The sequence below is a fragment of the Lampetra planeri genome, chromosome 63, assembly GCF_965212315.1.
Source record: "Lampetra planeri chromosome 63, kcLamPlan1.2.h2, whole genome shotgun sequence".
Lineage (NCBI taxonomy): Eukaryota > Metazoa > Chordata > Hyperoartia > Petromyzontiformes > Petromyzontidae > Lampetra > Lampetra planeri.
The window spans coordinates 4,782,971-4,808,265 of record NC_136169.1 but is presented as its reverse complement, the minus strand read 5'-3'; the positions used below and the strand labels follow the sequence as shown (position 1 = coordinate 4,808,265).

General features: G+C 47.4%; 1 protein-coding gene across 1 annotated transcript; it reads left to right on the top strand.

The window, feature by feature from the left end:
• Nucleotides 1–2,710: 2,710 nt before the first annotated feature.
• On the top strand, nt 2,711–23,261 carry ORC2 (origin recognition complex subunit 2). The gene is made up of 16 exons (XM_078619391.1): nt 2,711–2,906; nt 3,380–3,535; nt 5,133–5,210; nt 6,684–6,770; nt 7,477–7,496; nt 9,001–9,058; nt 11,022–11,185; nt 12,493–12,591; nt 13,430–13,539; nt 15,756–15,888; nt 16,325–16,421; nt 17,038–17,184; nt 17,494–17,665; nt 19,482–19,543; nt 20,579–20,697; nt 21,998–23,261. Exons 1-16 carry the CDS (start codon nt 2,864–2,866, stop codon nt 22,082–22,084), a joined length of 1,632 nt encoding a protein of 543 aa, XP_078475517.1. The 5' UTR covers nt 2,711–2,863; the 3' UTR covers nt 22,085–23,261.
• Nucleotides 23,262–25,295: the final 2,034 nt, after the last annotated feature.

Here is a 25,295-nt window from a genome sequence, read left to right as displayed (position 1 = left end):
TAAACACACTTGTATTTAGTAAAGTTGATTAACATTGAATGGAATTAATTAGGTAATTTTACAACTGAATTGTTAATGACGGTAATTTTTAATATGTATATACATTTTTTATCATCCAATGAAATAACAGTATAGCATGAAGAATAATGCTACAGTGTTGTATATATGTTGCTTGGGAAATGTTACACATTGCAGTATACTACCGCTGTGTGAAGATGACTTGGTGGTCATTTGAAACGTGCAACAAGGAAGGGATGAAGTTTTTGCTAACAAGGCCCAGTGTCAGCGCATTCGCTGCGAGTTGCAGAGCTCCGTGGTTTGAACACGCCAGGCAGCCCTGGTTAACGCTGCGGTGTGGATTGCCCATTCCAATCTCTGCGCTGTGTGGTTGTTCACAGTGTATGGTGAAGATCCAGTGAGCTCATTCAAAACGAGTCGTCCATTGCGTGCTGGTATCAAATTGCCCCAAGTCGAAACATTACATTGCAAATTATTGAATTGGGATCGCACTCAGCAATAGGGCTGAATGATTTGGGGAAATATCTAATTGAGATTTTTCTGACATTTGATTTGCGATTAAATTTTTTAAAGTCAAGCTTCAGTTCAGTATTCACTGTGTAATAGCTTTAAAACATGTGATGGAGCATCACCACATGATACATCAAAATATAAACTGCTCTATATATTCTAATGCAAGGATGAGGACTTAAAATATATTAATTGCTTCCAACATGTATTTATTTCATGTTTTAATTTAAATAGAACAATGAAACATAGAACAATTGTTAAGTTAAATAAATAACGTTTTAATCATAAAAATTAAAACAATTCCAATAATGAATTAATATGACTTTTCAAATCGCAGCCTTTGCGATTTGCTAATCGCATTGTTTCAATTTGCCATTTCGATTTGAAATCGATTAATCGTTCAGCCCGACTCGGCAAGCAGCCATCGCCCCCTACTGGCAGACGAATTGCTGCTTTCTGCTGCTGCTGAGTCGCATTGTGCCGCACAGGAAGAGCTGCCACTGTGGGTGACCTTCAAAAGTTTGAGATGATAAGCAAGCGCGATACAAATACGCAATGTTATAATTATCTCCAGGTAATGGCTTCACAAAATGGGTTGTCATTTTATAGGCAAAATTGCAGTCTTTGTATTTTGTACACATCTACTCAGCCTTCTGGGGAGGGTATTATTTATATGGAGGGACATCTGAAGGAGGCGAAATTTTGTATTTATTTTGTTATTTATATATTGTTTAATTGTTGCTATTTATTTTGTTATTAATATTTTGCACAACGACGCTCGTGATTACTTTACCCCGTGGACACCGTCTGAATTCACATTCGTCCGTGTAAATCGCCTGAGGGACCTTTACCTCCAATAACATTGGAACGTGGAACACTTTCAGGGTGGTATAATAACGTGGGTTTTTTAATATACACAGTAGGGTTTTTTTTTATTTTACTGTATATGTCACAGTGTTGTATTGATGGAAAATAAATAAATGGCAGTTTTCAATTTTAAAAATCTGCAATGTGTGCGTGTGTTCAACCCACGATGCGTAATTGTTTTCACTCAGAAGGCCGTGTGGCTGATGGATGTGAAAAAATACGAATTGTTTTTTTTACGTGAATGGACAGATATGGGAAGGCGACAAATTGTCCAACTTTTGTGACTTAAAAGATATGGGCATTATTTGCAAATTACATTTGTAATTTCATGAAGCTTAATGTTGACGTCTTTTGACATCCATTGGCTTTAAAAATGCAGTCGCCGCGTGGTTCATTCACTGTCGGCTGAAGGCTAAATGCGCAGCCCTGCAATTCCTCACGCCACTGCTAAACTTAACTATTTTGTTTACCAGGCAAAGCTCACTGAGCTATTAGCTCTTTTTCAGAGCCGACCTTGCCACACATCATACGTGGGGAATTATAGTTGCAGCCAAATAATCTAAGCGCGTGTGTTTTTTTAATGTGGAGGGAAAATCGGAGAACCCGGAGAAAAATTCACGCGACCAAGGGGAGAGAGACGCCACAAATTCCAAATATACAGCAGCAGCAGCAGGCGTCAGGGTCGGGATCGAACCCACGACCTCCTGTGTACCAGGCGAGGTAGTTAACATTTCATAGCCACCGTGATCATGAGAGAGATACCAACTCCAAATACACAGCAGCCATTCGGATCAGGATCGAACCTACGACCTCCTGTGTACAAGACGAGGGAGTTAACATCTCATAGCCACCACGGCGCCCACAAGAACCTTACCACAATGCATTTTGGCAGTAATATTTAATAACGTTTCGTTTTAAATATAAATGTGTTTCATAAGGAATGCTTTTGATTATTTAATGATTTGTCTAGCATTCAATCGCTACAATTCGTTAAATGATTCGCATCCCCATGAGATAAAACTGGACATCAGACAACATTTTAAGAATGTAATTTTCTACAAGCTCGAAGTGCAGTGTCCAACTAACTCTTCTTCTTAACCACTTTATTCCAAGTGGCTCTATCCGCGACGAAGAAGGACCATTGTCCGAAACGTTGCCGACTATACATATATTACCACGTTGTTGACGAGTGGTGTGCTGAGTTTTGTTATTTTCACGATATATTTAATTTTGTTCTGAAAACGGAGGCATCGGGGCCGTGGCAAACCCCACCACTGAGCGGCGTTGCCTCTGTTTACCGCGCCGCTCGGTGTCGTGGTCCACTCCCTCCTCAGCGACCTCTCCTCACGCTTCCTTCACTCTTCTCCACTCTCTTTCGCTTTCCTTCACTCGGGTTGGCGTCGCCGATCTCAGGCTTCTGTCTAAAGTTCTCTCGGGGAGAGGAAGGGAGGAGGGGAGCCCGGCCGGGATGCCGCGACGAGAGACCGGCGCCGTGGAGGAGCGCAGATACGGTGAGGCCTGGGCAAGGCTTCACCCCTTCCCGCACTCAATCACTCCCCTCGCGTCGTACTCCCTCATTCACACATCAGCCATTCACATTCATTCACTCATTCATTCTCCTCTACGCCCTCATTCACCCATCAGTCATTTACACATCCACTCATTCATTCTCCTCTGCTCCCTCATTCACCCGCGCAGTCATCCGTGCGCGCCTGACTGCTGATGGGACACCGATTCCCCGAACTAGCGCAGAGTTGGTGTTGGATGTTGAACTTCTCTCGCAGGTTCGTCGCCAATCGCGCCCCTCAAGAGGTGGCGGGGACACCGACGCTGCTGAATTGATGCACTCCCCCAGGAGGCCGTGTGGCTGATGGGATGTGTGAACAAACAACTTTAACATCCATGTAAAAGGACAAATGTTTGTGTGTGTGAAGGAGGCGATCTGTTAATGCGCTGTGGTGTATATTGTTGTATTGTTTTCCAGGGTTACGCGCCAGGAAAGCGGTGGTGGTGGCCCCGAGTATCGGCAGCGGCCTCTTGTCGCTGGAGGAGGAGAGCGACGTGGAGGAGGAGGAGGCCACCGACGAGCGCTACCTGCAGATCCTGAGCAGCGGCGCTGCCACCCCCACCTCCAGCCACGGTGACCCCGCGGGGCTTTGTTGTTCAACGATGACCGGTGACCCCGTGACCCCGCGGGGCTTTGTTGTTCAACGATGACCGGTGACCCCGCGGCCGTGCGGGTGGAATCCTCCTAATTCACTCGATTTGATGTCCTGCGCTCCACAAAGCACGCTCGCTGTTTGTACAATAAACCGCGGAAGCCCTCATCCTAAATGGCAACCATCCCAGTGACAAATCGCTCATCTTTATATTTGATATTAAACCAAACTCTGCCGACCCTTTGCCATTCGATGAGTGGCAAACCTCTTTGCTGAACTCATCTCCCCTATAATTTGAACCTCTCCATCCAGGAATCCTCAGTGCCTGAGGAATGGAAAACTGCATTTGTGTGCCCTCTACCGACTGATTAATGATCGATCTCATACCTCCGATCAAAATCTTGGAAAGGCTACTCAAAATACAAATTACTGACAAGAATAACCTGCTCCACCCCAGGTTATCAGGTTTTAGAAACAAGTTCAGCACAACCTTGGCGGTGCTAGACTCTTGATTTTCTTGACCGATCAAATACTTGCACTTTGCATTCCTCAACTAAAACTTGTTACTTTGTTGTTATTTTACTAGGTAATGCCCCACAGAGCTATGTCGCTTTTTTTCAGAAGCGACCTGGCTAACACAAATGATAGCCTGATGAAGAGGCTTATCATGTGGACATTTATCGCAGCCAAATACTCTATACACGGACTACAATCGGATATTGTTAAAGCCGCTATACTCTCCATCTTTGACTATTGTCTTATTTATAGACTTAATGTAGGATTAGCGCAAACATAAAAATAACGGGTTCCTTTGTGCCACTCCACACTTCATTTTTCCCTCTGCACGCTACAGAACCCATCACTGTAAACTTTATTTAAACTCTTATCAGCCCCCCCCCCCCGATCTACACAGGAAATGGTGTTGGGCTATCTTCACCCTCAAAAGTGTTACAAAATAAGTCTACCAAATAAATTCTGGATCATTTAATCCCTCGGGTAAATTCCCATATTCTTAGAAGCTCCTCCCTCGCCCTACTCAAAAGCCCCCCCCCCCCCTTGTGAGAACCAAACTTGGTTTATATTCCGTTGGTGTGGCGGCACCTCCTAGTCTCTGGAATAACCCAGCAAAAATGTTTGGGATCGCAACTTTACCACCCTTGTCCTCCTTGAAATCACTTTTGGACCTCAGATTTCCATTAACGTGTACGTGCTTTGCGGAATTTAAGTTATAGATTACTTTTTGCATGTGATGTGTTCTACTAGCCTTGTATGTTTTGTGCTGGTTGTACCACATGTTGATGCATGATGTGGCCATTTGGAACTTGACCACGTACAGTTGTTTGTTCACAGTTATTGCCGAATGGGTTTTAGCTGTGCCCCTTTGTGTTAACAGGTTGATGTTACAATACAAGTGTTGCCTCTGAAGAACAACGTCTGCAATTCAGTTGGACTCACTACAAATATGTAAAGCAAGAGGAACGTTTGGTGTTTGGTGTTGGCCCTTAAAGTGACGTTCTTCTGCAGGGTAACGCAGCCTCTCGTGAGCTTCTCACCATAGTGTGTCCCCCCCCCCCCCAGGGCCCAAGGAGGTGCCGATGCTGTTGGGAACATTCGCATTTAAAACATCTAGCAAAAAGAACAAACTTGCTGAAGTCGGTGAGTACCTCCTCATGGCCGTGAAGTCTGCTTGCATCCTAGACATTTCTTTTATGCGCAGCAAACGTACAGGAATGTCCATAGCGATGAACACAACAACGTTTACATTTTTTTAAACTGAGAGATGAAGGGAGCTGCCACCGTGGTGGTGCATTGGGCTTGCAATCCAGCGGTCGCCGATATTGATTCCATCTCACGGAGCGGCAGGTTTAACAATGACGCAAATAGTCCTTAAATTCCTACACCCCACCACCTCTGGTCACCACCATAGTTTGTGGCCAGGCAGGTCCCGTGTGGTCAGGTAAAGTATGGGTACACCCACATCTTCCAAGACGTCCGGTAAGTATGAAAGAGTAGACCAAAAACCCTCTCTCAAGTTCTCTCTAGTGCAGGGGTCACCAACCAAAATAACAGCAGTGTGGTTTGTCCGATCACGCGCGCGCCAGTGCGTGTGTTCAGCCTGACATGCTTTACCAACCCTTTCAGGCTTAGCTGCTGCAACACAACAATAAAACCAGCAACTCGCCTAAGTACTACTACTAAACTATACTTTGTATTTTTACCAGGTAAGGTCCACTATATAACTCTGTTACAGAAGTGACCTGGTCACAAATGATAGCTCAGCAAAGTGGCCTATCATGTGCACATTTATAACAGCCAAATGCTCGAAACACATTTCTCAATGTGGAGGGAAAAGCCAGAGGACCCGGAGAAAAATCCATGCGATCACGGGGAGAACATGCAAACTCCGAATATACAGTCTTCAGGGTCGGGGTATAGAACCCACGACCCCTGCATTCCAGGCAAGGTAGTTAACGTTTGGCTACACAGTTGTGGGTTGATTCAGCCCATCATCCTTCCGGGGTCAATGAAATGAATACCACTTGGTAATGAAATCAACAGTCCTGTGGATAGACTCGCCGCCACCATATGAATGAGAAATTGTCACCACAGGCTCAGTGCTGTAAAACAGGAGATGAACGCCAATGCCTCAATTTTCATTTGATTAGGAAATGTCTGCTCCAAGCCAGTTGGTGCTTAAGTTACCTTGTACCACATGGGGACAGCTGCCACTGGGGATGCCCTTTAAATACTTGAGATGAGGTGATTTAACACGGGTTTCGTAGCCAATATTACAATTCATCATTGATGGACAGATTTTATTAATTTGATTAAATAATTACCCAAATTTGCTGTTGCGAGATGATGTAATATTTAAAATCTTCCACGTGTGACAGTTTCGTTTGTTTGGGTGGTGACGGGTTACACAGCAAAACATCTTTCCAGATCATTACGTGGCCTAACCCAAAAACCTATTATGAATTGTGAGATGTGCTGCAACGCGGCGTAGATGCTGAGGCACTAGCAAGTTCCGTGTAAATGCAGATATCCTTGTTATCGTCATTATCACAGGCACTCTTCGTTAATTGTAAGCGCACCCGCGGTGTTCTCCGTCCTTGTTGCATCTCTCAGCCACGGAACTGGCCAGGACACCCCGGAGCGGCACTTCCCTTCACCGGGCTCCTGCTGAGAAGCCCATTCCCATCCAGCGGTCACCAGGTGGGGAACCACGAACAACACAGCCAACGGTAGCAGCCATGGAGGAAGTGTCTGGGTTGGCCCCGAGACCACGTCCTCTCCCGGAATGATCACTCGCGTCAATGTGGGGCAACAAAATAACCAGGATTTGAACTCGTGACCTTCGGCATAAAAGCCACAGGAGGGACCACGGCAAATGCTCTCTCTAGCAAGGTAGCAGTGAAATCAAGTAAGTTCCACTTTCAACTTTACAGCTACAAAGTGCGAGTTGATGAGCAAGTCACTGGTTTAAACTGGGAACCAAATTCTTTTTGGGAAATTTTCATTGTGGAGCAGAATATTTCAATTGGGTTCAGTTTTCGTTTCAAGAAAATCTACAGATGTTTTTGTTTTCTGACTTTGATTTTTGGCTGGGTTCGATTTTCTTACTGCTGCCACCCCCGAGTGTGGCTCAGCGGAAAATCGATGCCTTCCAAAGGCGACTCTCTAACACGCAATATCGCAGAGCGGCTGTGAGGTTTACAACTCGCCACCACTTCATGTGTGCACCGTCTGTCTTCATGAATAATATGGCGCTTACTACATATGTTTTCGCAGCCAGTGTTACGATTTGCTGTAGATTTTTTGGGTTGGGCCACGTAATAATCTTCCAAAATGTGTGCTTGTCATTAATGTAGTTGTTTAATGTCATTGGCATTGTCTAATCGCTGTTTGTGCAATATTTCAGCTCTTCACCGCAAGCCAAAGGTGAGAATTTTCAGTTTATCACAGAATGAGTGACATTAGACACATTAACATATGCCGGCAGTCACAACTTATTTTATTGAAGTTGAAACTCATCAACCACCCACACACCGACTCACCCACTCACCCTCTCACCACTCTGCTGGCCACGACTGCCGTCTCTGCGTCTTCCCTCTGACTGCTTCACTTGGGAATTACCCTCCCATCCTCTCTTTTCCCAATTCTAAAAACGCATTAGCTTTTATCTGTTACAATTTTAATAGTGCTGTTTGTTTCTGGATATTTAACGTTTTTGCCTTTAACTGTGTTTATAAAAAAAGTGTTTATATATATAAAAAAATCCCTCTGAGTGTCACTCCAATGTCTGTCTCTCTGTAACCTGCTGCTCCCTCTTCCCTGTAGACGTGTCCCATCCATCGCAGCCTCCTTCCTGATTAAAACTGCAAAACTCTCCTGCAATGCCTTAGTCTGAACCTCCAAGTTGCTTACCCTGCCCTGCCATTAGATGAGTGAGTGGCTCGCAATCTAAAGTTGCGAGTTAAAAATGTCGTTTGTGGGTGGTGGTGGTGGTGGGGTGTGCCTGATTTAGCCCATCATCCGTTTGTAGCGGCTCGCACAGAATCGTGGAAGTTGAGGGCCGCGGTGGGGGTGACTTCACGGCTGTGTGCTGCTGCCGTATTGCGCTTGTGTCACTAATGGAGAGGGGTGGGGCGTGTGGGGGCTTGGGGTTCTTTCCGGCACTGTAATTCAGAAAACATCGTGGTACGCCGGGAGTTTTATCGCAGCACGCGAGTGTTCTGCCACCCGCCATTTGCGAAATGATGCACTCGTGCGGCGGAGGATCGCCAACCACAACAACAAAAAGAGCCATTTTTTCGAATTCGGTGAAAAAAAAGCTCTATTTCAGGAGGCACACAATGCATGTCAATTCTAGACGGTGGTGGGAAATAGTTGATGTCACGAGGCAGTCCTGGAAGAGCCACATGCCCACTCCGGAGCTGCAGGCTGCCAACCCTTGGTACGAGAGCATGGCCAGTTCTAATCCAGGTTAGGGCATGACTCAGCCCAACATCTCTTTGGGGTCGATAAAATAGGTACCCGTGTGTGGGGAAGTCAACGGTGGTGGTTCAATAGACTCAACCACCACTGGCTTAGGGCTGTAAACAGGAGATGCGCACCAATGAATGCTTCAATGCGCATTTGAGCAGGAAATCACTTCGACATCTATTTTTACTAACCACAATTTCGGCGCACATAGCCTCGTACAATACGTGGTGAGCATGACCTACGGTGTTTTATTATGGCTTTCTGACTCGCTGTGAAAGTTATAGCGTTAAAGTCCTGGAGCGTATATTCACGTTGTTAGATTCCATCTCCCTTTGAATCCTGTTTGTTTATTTACTACTTTTATGCAACAGAATGTCAACTTGTGTCTGTGTAGCTCGAGTGTCGGAGGAGAACAGAGTGAGCACTGTGTGTCTTGTTGTGTGTCCTGCCCGTGTGACAGAAAGCATCTCTACATGGCGTAGCCTCAACGCCGTATCGTTTGCGCAAGAGACTGAAAGGTTAGAGAAGCCGTCGATGCAAAGCAGTCTGGAGTGATTGATGATCCAGTTCTCACGGCTTCACTTGCTCGCCTGTGTTCAATCACCTCCTTATCACTGTTCTATCGCTACGACAGTAGTTACTGTTCCGCTGAACCTTCACTGGTTGATTTGTCCACGCATGTAGAGGAATCGGTGGAACAGACACTGCAGGTCAAAACAATACACTCACCCAGTTGCTTACTCCGACTCACCACACTGCAGGTAACACCAACACACTCACCACACACCCACCCAACCACTCATTCACCCACAAACCCACTCACCATACTGCAGGTCACAACACTTATCTTTCTGCTTCTTTCTTTGACTCGCCCCTGTGAAAACGAGTTTCATAGTTCATCGGATTTCTCCACGATAAATAAAGATTTGGACAATAACCTTGCTCAATTCAACAAACGTTTTAACTCCCAGCTACTACAACTGTAATTGTGCTGTTTATCGGTGGCTGCTTGGCATTTGGGCTTGTGTTCAGCAACGGTATTTAAAAACGACTTTCAGGTAGCAGCTGCGCTGATGATGCGTGTGTCTGTCGCTTAATTTAAAACTGGACTAATCTTATAAGACTGCATTGAATGGAAACAACGCCAATGGACGCAGTGATCATGTGCATCCATTACATTGATCGTGAAATAATTCATACACGTGACATTCGGTGCATGTGTCGTGAGCTTTACAATAATAAATACCTCTATTTTGCATTTATATGACGTTTGCTGAAATGCCTTAGCAACTTTCATCGCATTTCATCTCAAACATTCGACGGGCACCCCTCGTGGCAGCTGTCCCTTGGCGGTACAAGGTGACTTGGCATCTGGCCTGCCAGTGGGCATTATTCTGCCAGTAGGGGGCGATGATTGCTGCGGTGTACGTGATCCCAAATGAGTAATTTGCAGTGTAATTTTTGAAATTCGGCACACAATGGTCGACTCGTTTCGAATAACGCCACGGGATATTTGAAGTGCACGGCACACGGTCTTTTAGTGTTCTTATTGCAGTATTAACCAGGGTGGTCTGCAGGAAAGTAATCGCGACCTCTGCTCCAAGCGGCGAACGCACTAACCGTGGCGTCATGTCACTGCCCCAAACCGGTTATAACGCCACTTGGCGTTTTGGGTCTTTGGCTGTGTGCTGCACAATTGTGTGTGCGCGCACGTGCATATAAATACATGAATAGATTCGTTAAAATCACTGCGTGGATTACTTCATGTGCACAAGTGTGAGCGCAGAAACCCGTATATCCGGTGTGGCCAACCTGTAGCAGACCAAGAGCTTCAGGCGACGCCAGTTGGCCACCGCTGCCCTATATAAATACTCGTGAGTGGAGTTGGCCGAAGGTCCCAATGCAGGACCAGCGAGTCTTGGCGATTCTTGGTGGCGTCGGCTGCCTTCCCGCTTGTCTGTGGTTTGCTGCGCGTTAACAAAGTTAACGTTGTTGTCATGGAGCATAACCACCAATGTTAGATGATTAAATAATTGACAGAGGTTGGCTTCGTGGATAATTCATTATATTGTGTCTATGTTTCTTCTTTGGTTCTTTCGGTAAAGTCACGTAGAAGGGAAGTAATAAAATAATAAAAATAAAACATGATAAAATAATTATCACGACGTTTCGGCCACAACGCAAGCAGCCGTCCTCAGGTGGAGAACAGGTCCGTCAAGTAGACAGTCTGAATGTCACGCTCCAGGCTTGGAGCGACTATTTATGCTGGGATGGAGGAGCAAAGAGCGTCTTGACAAAATAATTTGCATATCAAGAGGAATTTAGCATATTTATGGGAAATGTCTATTTTGTCTGCGATTCTGCGGGTCTCTGTGATTCTGCGAGTCTGACTCTGTGTGATCTTGTGGGTCTCGTAAAAAATGTTGCATCATTACTTTCAATATTATTATTAATTGTTGATTGGTTGTTTCTTTGGAACAGAGGTTCAGTCAGACAGTGAGAGCGAGCTGTCCGAGTCTGTGTCGGAGGAGGAAGATTCGCACAGCGAGGAGGAGACCGTGAAAGGCAGAGGAGGAGCGGAGGCCAACAGAACCCACAAGTTGACTCCAGCGAGGAAGAGAGGCAAACGAGGAGCTCGCATCACTGTGAGTGACTTGGATACCCATACACACAGAGACCCACAGACTGACACACAGACCCACAGACTCACACACAGACCCACAGACTCACACAGAGACCCAAAGACTTTGACAGAGACCCACAGACTTGCACAATGACACACAGACTGACACAGAGACCCACAGACTCACACAGAGATCCAAAGACTTGGACAGAGACCCACAGACTGACACAGAGACCCGCAGACTCACAAAAACCGATATTGGATCTTCTGTTGTATGTTGAACTTATTTGGAACTTTTTATCAAAGTTTCTCAAACATGCGGTAGCAGTGTACTTGTAAAAGATTTAACTACCAATTACATGGAACCCTTACAATCTGTTTTTAGACTGGCGCACAGTACTGAAACGGCTGTGGGCCAGGTGGTAAATTATCTTCCGATGACCACTGGCTCTGAAACACTTAGCATCCTTATTTAGACGGATCACAGTGCCACCTTTGATATGAGATCCTTTTGAACCGCTGCAAAAATAACATTGGCATAACTGAAAAGGCGCTCTTCCGGTTTCAGTGTTACATCCTGTTCTATCATACCTCTTCTGGCTTCTGTTCATCGGTTCCCGCTGAAGCTTATAATCGACCGTAAGATCTTGTTTCTAACCTGTAAAGCATTGAAGGGCCGGACACCCACCTACCTTAGGGACCTATTCCATCCCAATATTCCATCTCTGAATCTTTGTTCCACGTACTCAGTTTTCAATGCAACATAAGACGAAACTCCTCTCCAGGTCGACTGGGCCTTCAGCTGTGTGCCTCCCCCCCCCCACTTATGGAACGCCCTCCTCTGCCATATCAATGACTCGGGCATGATCAATGTTTTTAAGTCACGACTGTGAAGCAATTATAACTGAGATGAACTAGACATTCAGTGTGGTGTATTACAAGTGTAGAAGTGTAGTGGGTTCAATTGAGGCACGCACTCAACTTGGAGGCAACACTATTTATTAACACACAACAACCAACGTGAACACGATACATAAGGTGGTGACCACCGTTCCTAATCTCATTCGCACTCGGGGAGGGGGATACTACATAACGTGATCAGGGCAGGTTAGCAGGCTGCCTGGTCACGGACGAGAGCCGGGGGCTTATGGGACCCCGGGGTCCCGCCATAAGGTTCATCAAGTATAACGGATTAAAATAATTATTTTGTGTTTTCATTTTATGTACATTTAAAATTTTTTATTTTTAGCTGACCTCGTCTGGCCAAGTGTGAATTCTGGACATTTGGGGATTCACCAAACCGGGGGTTCACTGTGTTGTCACTTGCAGCAAGAAGTGGTGGAAGATTACTTTGATGCCCACAAAACCTCGAAGGTCATCACTTCTGACCGCACGTTGTCCAAGCTGCAGTCTCCACGCCTTGACCAGGTGAGCTTACGTGCTTGGGTTGTGTGTCCATCTGGGTTACCGTTTGGTTCAGAGACCCGGACTCTAAACGGACGAAGACGCACAGTCAAATCTTGTTGGCATTTTAGCTCAGGTTTCTGTAACGAATGCTGGAAATTTTTGTTGCCACACTTAACATTTCGTAGCCAGAACAAAGACAGTCACTGCATTGCGTGTTTTCAGATGTGCTTCTGCGGCCGTCTGGAACGCTCTTCTGGTATAAGGGAGCCACTGGAGCTGGGCACTTTTAAATCATCCAGATTGAAAACGTATTTCTGTAGAACTGCTTTTTGTGTTTAGTTTGTTGTCCTTCCCCTGCACCTCCAATTAACATGGTGGGCTACGTACGGTACGAAAGAAGTTCAACATACATACAATGCATATGTCCGGAAGAGAATGTGGCAGGTGAGCGTTGTAGATACCACAGCGGTGCTGGGTGGGACATGTGTGCCGGATGGAGGGCTGATTGCCGAGACCGGCATGGCAGCGATCTCCATGAGTCCGGTGACAAAAGGGAAGAGAAGACCTAAGAGCGGATGGTGGACGGGAGCCTATTAGAGCTTTTTGAAAACGAATTTTCTTTAGAACTGCTTTTTGTGTTTAGTTTGTTGTCCTTCCCCCCGCACCTCTGATTAGCACGGTTGGCTACGTATGGTGTGAACGAAGTTCAACATACTGTACATACGAAGTGTGATGTTGGAAGTGGCTGCACGTTGACTGTGCAGCAGCTGCTGCTGCGGGACTGGGCTACGTGTGTGACGGTGTCGGCGTCGGCGGCAGCGTCAGTGTCGTGATACCGTTGGTGCTGCGCGCCGTGCAGGAAACCCTCGGCCGCCTGCTCAGAGCTGTGCAGCTGCCGTTCCGCGAGGAGCGCAAGCAGCTGGAGCGGGAGTACCGAGGCCTCTTTGCAAAGTGGATGACGCAGCTCAGGTCGGGACGTTCGCCCCTTGCACTCTGTATTGTTACAACTCAAAGCACCGATCATAGAACGGAGGGGGGACAAAAGTTACGTGAACAACAGCCCCGAGTTTGACGCGTCAGGGCCCAATGAAGGGGGAGAACTGGGTGGGGATCACTAGTGTGGACACGATATCTTATACGGGGGATGGGGGGGGGTAAGAGAAAAGGTAACTAACATAATGGGAAAAAGAGAGGGCTAGGGGGGGAACTGGGGGGGGGGGGGGCGTGGAAGAGAAGGGGATGGAAGGCAAAAGAGGGGAAGCCATGTAATAAAGCACCACAAATACAATAATTCACACGCAGCAGATGAACTTGTGAACTCACGTCCCACGGATCAGCACTCCGCTCCCGCCCATTCCCGGAAGATGGGCACAACCCGCACAAATAGCCGTCCCCTCCACCCGACCTCCCGGCCTGTGCACCAGATTTTAGAAGAATAGGGGACCATCTGGCCCTCACTCTTGCACTCTTTGAACGCAGCTGCGCAGCACAGGGCCCAAAGTCTCAACATGTCAAGCGACTGGCAGCAAACGACAATCATCAGAGCTGTAACTGATACGAGTTGACACGTTTCTCAAATTGACGGACTGCGCTACGAACCCGGCAACCCGACTTTGATTCCCGCTCGCGGCCAATACCAGTGTAGTATCAGTGATTTGGAGACGAGGTTTGTAGGAGGCAACTTTTTTTATTTAGAACATTCACGGTCTCGTCTACACACGCTCTACAGTCGCTTAGCTTCGCCTATACACAACACTAGCTATCTAACACTGACGGTGCTGACTGATACAGCCAACTACTTTCTAGCAGCGCAATAGCGAACGAAGACGGCAACGGCGAGGAGATGAATCCAATCCCAGAACCGGCAGCTCCCGTTCTCGGCTCCTTTTATTCTACCAGCGCGGCCTGGCCACGCCTTTCTTCTCGAACCCACTAGTAGCGGGCTCCAGGGGCTTCCAGACGGGGTCCTCCATGACCCTTGCCCCAGTTCCTCCGCCCTGCCCACACACGCGAGCACACGCTCACCAGCGTGTCGTCTGTCCACCACAGTTGCCGCCGCTGCCCAGCAGCCGGCGCTATTACACTACGTCAGTAACGATTATCTGAACCGGTCTTGGGCCTCCTCGAGGTAGACTCAGCCTCAAATGTGTACCTGGTGCGGTGTGTAAACATCTCCACTTGGGAGACGAAGGTGGCCAGGTGTGGTGCTGGCCACCCACCCCCTTGTGTACGGTGCCAACGTTAATAGTTGCTCACTAACAGCACTTGCCCCAATGGTATGATAAGGCTTTGGAGGATCTTTGTCTTTGTTTTGGCAATAACAATTAACATCGGAGGATGATGATTTAGATACATTCTATGACCTCCTGTCCTATGTGCTAGCTAAAGCGGCCCCTCGGGAAAACATCATCCCATTTGGTGACTTTAATGCCCAAGTGAGTTATGACGCAGGCACCGAGGCCAGAGTCATTGAAAGGCATGGACCAGAGCAGCTCAATAACAATGGTCAGGGGCTGTTGGACTTGTGTGAAACTCATGGGTTTATCATCACCAACACACTGCCGCATCCACACAACATCTGCTGGACTGTATAGTGATAGAGCAGTGAACGGGGGCCCATGTCCTTGACACCCGACCTTCTGTAGTCTCGACTAGCTCGTGAAGTTTGCAAGCGAGACATTCATAAGCGCTTGCAGCTGAGGTCGGCATCATACCCCCCTCCTCCTGATGCTGAGAGGAAATGGGTGAGGTTCAGGATTGTGTATTCTTTGGGTCTTTCGGTAAAGTCACGTAAATAGGTTCAAATTAATAAAAAAATTATAATAATTACGACGTTTCGATCACAACACAAGCGATCGTCATCAGGAGGAAAAAAAGATGACGATCGCTTGTGTTGTGATCGAAACGTCGTAGTTTTTTGTTTAACTTATTTTTATTAATTTGAAGCTATTTACGTGACTTTACCGAAAGACCAAAAGAATATGAATTTCTGCAGTCACGAAAGCTTTAAGTCAAGATTCAGGATTGTGGTTCATGCAACTGCAATGGCTGCATTGGGTATGTGGGTCAGACCTCCCCATAGATTCTGGCTGATGGAGGAGATGTTCCGGCTAACTGAAAGTGGCAGACCCACTTCCACCGTGTACATGATGACGCTGGCTGATTTCACTCGGTCTGTTCGGTAGACTGGGGTTCAATGTGCTGCTGTATGGACTGGGGTCCAAGCGCAATCTGCTGGAGGAGTTCAGATGTGCGCTCCTGCCCAACCGCTGCCATGTGGTCATCAACGGATACTTCCCCTCCATCACCATCAAGATGGTCAGTGGTGCAGTGTAATACGAGCTATTACACAGTAGAAGAGTTATCATGTAACACCTCAAGTTGCTGTTGCTGAGACCAACAGAGACCCACAGATTCGCTAAAACAACAACCAGTGTTTGCACCGAGTTGCAGTGACGTCCCCATAGCTCTTGTGCCAAGCTAGTTTCATCACAGACTTGCACAGAGACCCACATACACACACAGAGACCCTTAGATTCACCCTGAGACACACAGACTCACAGAGACCCACAGATTCGCAACAACTACTGTTTGCCACTGAGTGGCGGTAATATCCTCATTGCGATTATGCCAGGCTAGATACACCACAGACTCGCACAGGCTTGCAACAAGATGCACAGACTCAAACAGTCCCACAGACTCATAAAGTGGCCCACGTGGTGTGGTGATTGGTGTTGTGTTACCGGCTCTACAGGTGTTGAATTCAATTATATCAGAAGTTCTAGAAGATGGAATCGGCATTCGCAACCCTATGGAGCAGCTGGCTCACATCTGCTCCAGGTTCCGGCAGGGTGGGTTCAGCTGTCCGCACGTTTGTCGTCACACAGAATGATGCTATGCCACCTGGATGCTCATGAGTGTGTTGTTGCTCATCTGGCTGAGGAGGCGTCAAAGAAGTATGGTTTTTTTCTCCGTGCCAAACCCCTTCAACTCTGAACAATCATTACTGCTGCTACACACAGCGCAGAGTCAGCTGAAGCTGGAATCTTGCTGCTGTCATATCTGGGGTGGAGAGCACCCAGTTCCTACATCGCTGCATCTGACAGAGTTCCGTTGTAAAGCGGTCAGGGTGATTGATGACCCAATCACCCTAATCGGAGGTGCAGGGGAATGACAACAAACTAAACACAAAATGCAATTCTAAAGAAATTAGTTTTCAATATATATTTAAAAGTGCATGCTCCAGTGGCTTCCTAATAACGGAAGGAAGTGCGTTCCAGACGGCTGCAAAAGCACATCTTAAAGCCGCGACCTCAGTGACCGTCTTTTGGCTCGCCAAAAGCCACTGCGAGGATGACCAGAATTCGTGTGATGCTTTATGCTCCTTGACGAGATCAGCAAGGTATTGTGGTTAATTTGTGGCAAGCACTTTGTGAACCCGAGTGTCCGTGTTCATGTCTGTGGCAGATAGCAGCTTGGAGCTCTACCTGGTGATTCACAACATCGACGGGGAGATGTTGCGCGCCGAGCGGAGCCAGCGGGTCCTGGGCCAACTGGCCAGTCTGCCGAACGTGCACCTCATCGCCAGCGTCGACCACATCAACGGCCCTCTCAGTACGGGGACACGCGTACATTCGCTGCAGCGGTTACCGCGCTGTTTGGTTCTTGCCCATAGCCAACACCGGTGACGATTATCTTAACAAGTGCTGGGCCTCCCCGAGGTCCACTCGGCCTCAAATTAGTACCTGGTGCCGTGTGTAAACATCGCCGCTAGGGAGACAAAGGCGGCCGGGCATGGTGTTGCCCACCCACCCCCTCGTGTGCTGTCGTGCTGGCCTTCATAGGTCCTTCTGACTAACAGCACTCGCCCCAACAGTCCGTTAAATGCGATATGGGTGCATCTTTGTGTGGTGTGCGTCTAAGTCTGGGAGCAGAGCAAAGTTGGCTGGTTTAACTGGCTGTGGTGCGAGGTCACGACCTACGAGCCCTACGCAGAGGAGACGTCGTACGAGAACTCGCTGCTCGTCCAACAGTCGGACTCGCTTGCGCTCAGCTCTCTCACCCACGTATTGCGCAGCTTGACGCCCAATGCCAGGTACTAAGCACGCCGATACCAAGGCCGACACACACGAACACAGGAACAAAGACACCCCGCGTAGCCTTGACAGAGATTTTTGACAAGTGACGTTAGCAAGCACCATGAAGTTTGGCACGGCCCTTGAGGGGGTGCAGGTCAGCACCACGCCAGGCCACCCCCGTCTTCCCCATTGCTTGTGTGTTTTTTTTTTTACATACAGCACCAGGTACTCGTTTAAGACTGAGTCTACCAAGGGTAGCCCAGAACCTGTTCAGATATTCGTTATCGATATTTGCTGCTAGCAGGAATCAAACTTGGATATTTGCCAGGTGCATCCACACCAGGAGTGTTGAAATCGTTTCTCTTGTTGCATCACCGGTAACGGCATGAAGGACCCAGTAACTATTGCCAGTTACCAGTGTGCTGCACGTATAGAAATGTCTAGAGCGACAATTGTAACACTTTGACCTTGTGTGATGAGAAGGGGAGCTCTCACAGCGGTGTAAATGTTACCAAATGGCTGGAATTAAAATCCAAAGGTTGCAGGTTCGATTCCGTGTCCCGTTGTGGCAGTTGAAACAATGGTGCAAGGTTCCTAATGCCCCCATAATGCATCGTTGCTCCTGTCCATCTAGCAGCAGTATTGTAGCAGTCAAGATTGTGGTTATCGCCTCCCAAAGGTGAAATAGGAGAAACTCCGACTTTGCCAAAACCCAGCCTTCCACTAAACCCAATCCCTGAGTGCAGACAACCCAAACAACCAGCTATGAACACAAGATGGAGTCCAGTCACAACTTGGTTTTCTTGACATTTATTCTCAATCTCACCTCCTGAAACGGTCATGGTCCAATGTAAAATAAACCACAATATTGTATGAGTTATACAAACAAAATCTCACTTGCATGTGTCTCAAACCATGGACCTATCAAGATAACCAATTTCTGGGGCAAGAGTCGAGGCAAAGAGAAAACGAGTAACTGGTGTTTGAAAAGAACAACAAGCAAATATGAAAAGATTTTCAACGGTTACAGGGCAATGGAATAATGCAAGTCACATGAACAATATCAACATTAACGGCAGTATAAAGTACATGGTCAGGTAATAACAAAAACAACACAGTCCTAATAGTTAGTGACGAAAGTCTAGACTCAAGTGCTCAGTCAAGGAAGGGGTGTGAGCCTCAACTCACGAGTATCAAACACAGGCCGATCAGTGCTGCACAGACTCCTCCAGTCTCAATAAAGATTCTGATTCTGTTAAAGGTCTCGGGACTCGCTGACCAAGGTGCGGGGGTCACGAGCTCATAGGGATCGAAGGTCTAGGGCACAGACCGAGCGAAGATTCACAGCTGGTCAGGGTTCGTACGTTTTTGGCACTGAAACGAGTAGAGTTGCAGAGGTGATGAGGTTGCAAAGCTGAGTTGCACTGCTTAATAGGTGGGAGTGAATCGGCAGTGCTGGATCTCCAGTCACCCTGACCGCTTGACTCGGAACTCTGTCAGGACCAGGGAGGGAGGGACTGGGTGCTCCACCCCAATCATGACGGCAGCAGGATTCCAACTTCAGCTGACTCGGTGGTGTGTGTAGCAGCAGTAATGACTGTGCAGAGTTGAAGAGGCTTTGGCAGGGAGAAGACAACCACGCTTCTTAGATGCCTCCTTAGCCAGATGAGCAACGCAGCCGTTCCATGACAGCTAAGATAAGATTTCTGTACCAAGCATATTAATGGTTTGACTTTCGATGAGAACATCATTGTTCATTGTGTGTGGGTATTATTATTGACTGGCTGTCTGTTGCATGGAGCGTGACCATTTACAATCACTCTCTCCTTACAGGGGAATATTCCAGCTGCTTGTGGAGCATGAGATCGACAATAAAAACAACCCCTCCAACCCAGGTGAGAGGCTCTCTCCACACCTAACCAACTTGCCGTGCGTCGCCTAGACTGCCACTCGTGACATCACGGCTGCTGCTTGAGTGTACCGTTAACATCTCACCGCGGTGACGACATGTTACCTGTGCAGGAGGTCATGGGTTCGACACTGACCCTGACGCCTGCTGTATATTTGAAGTTTGCGTGTCACTCTCCCCATGGTTGTGTGGAATTTCCTCCGGGTCCAGTTTTTCCCTCATTTAATATCAACATGCATTTAGAGTATTTAGCTGCTAATCATTTCCACGTGATAAGCCACTTCGTTGAGCTATCAATAATGGCCAGGTTGCTTCTGAAAAAGTGCTATATAGCTCAATGGGCCTTATTTGGTAAAATAAAACATAGTTTTAGTTTGGTATTGTCTGAGTTGTACCAGTTCATGAGCTCAAATCCTGGTTGAGTGTTGACTTAATGATCGTCTTTTGGAGTTTAATAAAATGAGTAACCCTTTGTAGGTAGTCAACAGTGATTGTGCAATGGAGAGCCTCGTCCCTGACATATGAATGTGGAATTTCCACCGCTTACTGCAAAGGGCTGTATTGTGGATTTTGACGTAACTTTTTCCTCGTCCAACAAATGCTTCCCATGTATTGCACGAGTTGCTGCTGATTGAGTGTGTGTGGTCTCTGGGGGAGTGGTGGCGCAAGGGTTAGCATACCGCGCTGCAAACCCAGCGACCCGAGTTCACTTCCTGCTCACGGCCAACACCAGTGACGATTGTCAGAAACTGGTCCTGGCCCTCCCCTAAATCGACTCGGCCTCAAATGAGTACCTGATGCAATGCGTAAACATCGCCACTCTGGAGATAAAGGTGCCTGGGCGTGGTGCTTTGTCACCCACCCTCTTGTGTGCCCGTAACCGACCTTCATAGGTGCTCGCTAAACAGCACTTTCCCTAACAGTCTCTTGAGGCTATACGAGAGATCTTCGTCTGTTGTGGTCTCGTGGCGGCCACGCCAGGGCTGCCCTGCTCGAGGCTCATGCGAGCTGCGTCGTTCAGGTTTGTCGTTCCAGGACTTCTACGAGCGCTGCCGAGTGGCGTTCCTGGTGAACAGCGACCTCACCCTGAGAGCGCAACTCACCGAGTTCCGCGACCATAAACTCATCCGCACCAAGAAGGTGCCCTGCTGTGCCCCGCTAGGGATGCGTGTCGCTGTCGCTTGCCGTCGCGTTCACCGCCACGCTGAGATTCAATGCTGCGGTCATTCCCCCAATCCAGGGGTTGGCAACCTGCGGCTCCGGAGGCTCATGCGGCTCTTTAGGGACCACTTGGTGACGTTATTCACATGCGTTACGGCTCCTGAGATATTGAGTGTTTTTTACCGAATTCGAAAAGAATTGGCTATTTTTGTTATCTTGGTTGCCAACCCCTGCCCTAGTCACTTACTGGACCCCCCTCCCTGCCCATGCCGAGTCGTTGTGTGTGCAGGGCTCCTGTAGCTGGCACAGACCAGGTGGGTAAATATGGGGAGTGACTTTTATTTCATTTTAAATAGGTGGTGACATGACCCAGAGGGAGCTTCGCGGTTCGATTCCGGTAGGCTGCCTTGGTTAACACTGCCATGTGTAGATTTAAAAACGAACTAAAGGCGTGTATTACATGTATGAACTTTCTCAGTCTTATCCAGACCGCCAGCCTAAGAGACATTTGGCAGCAGTGATCATTGATGATGAGTCCTAATTAAGATGAAACTGGTCTACAGGTGTCTTTGTTTCATTGCTGCCCGTTAGAACTCTTTAAGTTGGTGGTTCTAAACAACAACATTGCCACAGGTTCAATTCTGTAAATGACTCAATTAGGATTATTTTGTATGTATGTTGAACGTCTTTCACACTACTTAGCCAATCGTGCTAATCAGAGGTGCGGCGGGAAGGACAACAAACTAAACACAAAAGCAGTTCAATAGAAATTAGTTTTCAATTGAAGTGCATAGGTCCAGTGGCTTCCTAATAGCGTTCCAGATGGCTGCAGAAGCACATGTTGTTTACTGATATTCTCCTAAACGACACGAATGATGACTTTTGTGAAAGACTAAGAGTTTTAAATCTTGATTTAAAGCTTTCGTGATTGCAGGAATTCATACTCTTTGGGTATTTCGGTCCAGTCACTTAAATAGAAAATAGATCACGACGTTTCGATCGCAACAGGTGAGAGAGAGAGAAAGCTGCTGAGACAATGTCTTGTATAGGCCTGAGATGGGTGCATCAAGGTAGGTGGGTGGAGCTAGAGATGGTCCAACCACAGAGGCTGGGGCAGTGGACACCCAGCCTGTCAATACAAAGACATCCAGGTTTTAGATAGGCATCCGTATGGGTGGCTTTCCTGTAGACAGTGTCCCAATGAGCCATCTGGTCTCTTATCGATTAAAACATTCAAGAATGGTAACTTGCCATCCTAAGAGTGTTTTCGTGTTTGCAGGGCGCTGATGGAGTGGAGTACCTGAGCATTCCGATCGACGCTTCGACGCTCAGCAGCTTCATGGAAAACCAAGACCTGGATTCGTGAACAGAGCGGTAGGAATAGTTGGGCCCATGCTCTGGATTGGACGTGGATATAACTCCGGACGGAGCGTTGTACCCCTGGCATTGATCATCACAAGAGGCTTAAGTGGCGACTACATCTATGCGGCAAAATCTAACACTTGAGTCAAATCAGGAGGAGGCTGCGCATGCAATGTCTAACAATCATGACGTAGACGGTTCTACCTCACACAGCTGTCCCTCAACAAGAAAATAAATAAAGTGTTTTTTTTACACATTCCATCAGCCACACAGTCTTGCTTTCTGTGAGTGTATAATTTCAGCAGCTCCTTTATTTCAACACAAACAAAACTCTGGACCCGTTTCAACTTTCAGCGTCTTATCATCCGTCAGCCCCGCGTGAATTAATGCTGGCGAGTTGCCAGACGTTTATAGGTAAAAGGTTCTTCTCTGTGAGATATGAGTTCTTGTTCGACACGAAACCCCGTAGTTTTGTGTTACACAATGTATTGTGCCTTTTGACAAGGGACTATCGTTTTTCATGGAAAAAGAATGGATAATACGCTGTAACATAGCTTCAGAAAGTCAGTCTCCACTCGTTCGCCATCATTGTCAACGGACGCCTGGAATCTTCTCCAGGTGGTCTCCAGAGCCCCGGAGGCACATTTCTTGTGGTGTTGTTGCAATTTCTCGGAAGTGTTAACATTTTTTTTGAAGCACCCTGTTTACACACGAGTCTTTAGGGTTTGCAGGAAACATTCACAATATAAGAATCGTAAATGAAAAGTGTGTTTATCATGAGTCCAGGAATGGGTTTAATGTCAACACACGTGTCTGTGTCAGCTGCTGGGTCTGTAACATTACCTTCAGTGACGTCACTGATATGACCCGTCACAAAACTCACATTCATCAATAACATGCTCGTCTCGTCATGAAAAATGTACGTACATCTTCGGCGACTTTTCAGGCAATAGCCCTTCTTCATAGCACATAGTAGGTAATTGTCCAGCCTATTATATCTGTTTCCTTATAAAGCCACTCGTTGATGAAGGTGTTGAGTTGTATTTGTGCTTGGTTTGCCATTGTCGGTGCAGTGTTCTCAATTGTTTGCTCTCAAAGTGGGCTTCTACGTTGTTTGTAAATGGTATTTGGTAAATAGTCACATGGCTATTTTGCCTGAAACTAAATGCATATGCCAATCACTCTTTGGTTGTTTGTCCACTGTTCATCCTTCATGCTGGGAGGGTGCAATGTTGTTTACACAATTTCTGATCACAGGCTGAAAACGTCAAGCGGCCAGCAACAAACAGCTCGTTCGAAGCTGTAATAATAGATCATTATTACAGCTAATAGATAAGGGTTGAATTGAGAGGTTAATGTGAAAAGGCTCCCATAGACTTCAATGTTAAATCGTCCCATAGACTTCAATAAGCACAAACACCAGCCAGGGGGGAGGACCTCTTGCCCCCCCCCCCCACAGTCTGTGTGGGTATGGGGAGCAGTGGTGCAGTGGTTTAGCGCATTGTGCTACGAACGCGGCGAGGTGAGTGAGATTCCCGCTCACGGCTCACATCAGTGACGAGTAATATCTGGCCCTGGGTCTACCCTAGCTCGACTCAACCGCTCCCTACACCACACGCACACACGTGTACACACACACACGTACACAAAGATCCCCCATATAGCATTAACAGACTGTAGGGGTGTTGAGACCGACACGCCCGTGACTCGCTGGATTTCGTGATCTTATGAGCATCCGACGTCCCTTTCGGTCAAAATTGTTTAAATAAACACAAATATCCAGGCACGAATTCCCCGCCAGCCCAGTTGAAGCTGTCATTCGTGATGGAAGCACCTTGGAGCTTTCGTCTACACAGAGCATCGGGACTCCAAGCCTCGTGGGCCCCCCACCCACCACGCTCCGACTTTCCGCAATCACCCGATGATTGTGAAGAACTTAAAGAGCCAATTAAGATTGAGATCTCGGTGGGCATGAGTGTGTGTGCACGTGTTCCACATATGTGTGTATATATGTTCAGTGTGTGTACACGTATTCCTTGTGTGTGTGTGGATACACGTAGCCAGCATGACCAACCACTGCATGCACAAGAAGCTTCTGTTTGGCCGGGTAGAGGGGGCTTAACGGGCACGACACGGACTCGAGAAGAGATGGAGTGATGCGGCACAGGAGGATGTGGAGCTGAGTGGAGTTGCCGAAGACTGGTGCCAGCGGTGTCAAGATCCGCCTCTGTGGAGGAGGCTCGTGAAGGACGCTACTGGGCAGTTGGAGGCAGTCGCCCTCCAACAACAACAGAGGGCGGAGGAGCGACGCTCACAACAACGAGCGGAGCGCCGGGCGGCTAAATCCCAGCAAGTTGGCGCAGTAGGGGGCACAGGTGGTGCATCAGCCAGTCATCTCGGTCATCTCAGTCAGTCGACCCGTGGCTCTGGGGACCGTCCCGTGACCTGCCAGCGAGCCTTCGACACTTCACGTGGCCGCAAGGTGCACCTGGCCTGGCACAAGCGTTGTGGTGACGTCACCACAATTTTGCGGCGAATGGCCTTTATTGTTGTAGTGTTTTCAATAATTATATAGGGGGCCGTCCATAAATGACGTCACGCTATTTGGGACGATTTTTGACCCCCCCCTTCGTCACACGACGTCACAAAAAGTCAGACCCCCCCCCCCCCCCTTAAATATGACGCTGCACTCTGATGTTGTAGGATAAAACATTTATTTAAAAGTCTAATTAAGTAGAACGTGTTGTCTATGTTTATTTAAAGTTGCGCATTTTGATGTGACGTCACATTTCTCAACCCCCCCCTCTTCGTCACACATCGTCACAAATGTCTGACCCCCCCCCTCCCCAGGTGCGTGACGTCATTTATGGACGGCCCCTAAATATATTTATTTGGCAATTCGTTCTGATTGTTTTACAAAGTTTCCTCGATGCTCGCGTCGTGTGGACTTCGTAGGCTCATCTACGGATGTAATGCACCTTAGAAATGTAAACATTTTAAAAATGTTTATTGACCTCTTTATTCGGGGTCATGGAAGTGCAGCTGCTATGGACAGCTTTTGTAGGATGGTACAAATTCGCACGTGGGGTATTTATTACGAGCTTGGTGCCATCTGCAGTTTGCGGCGTGTTTCTCGCTGTGGTGGCGTGGATTCTTTTTCCGGGTCCTCTAGTTTTTCCTTCCACATTTAGAAACATGCATTGAGGTTATTTAGA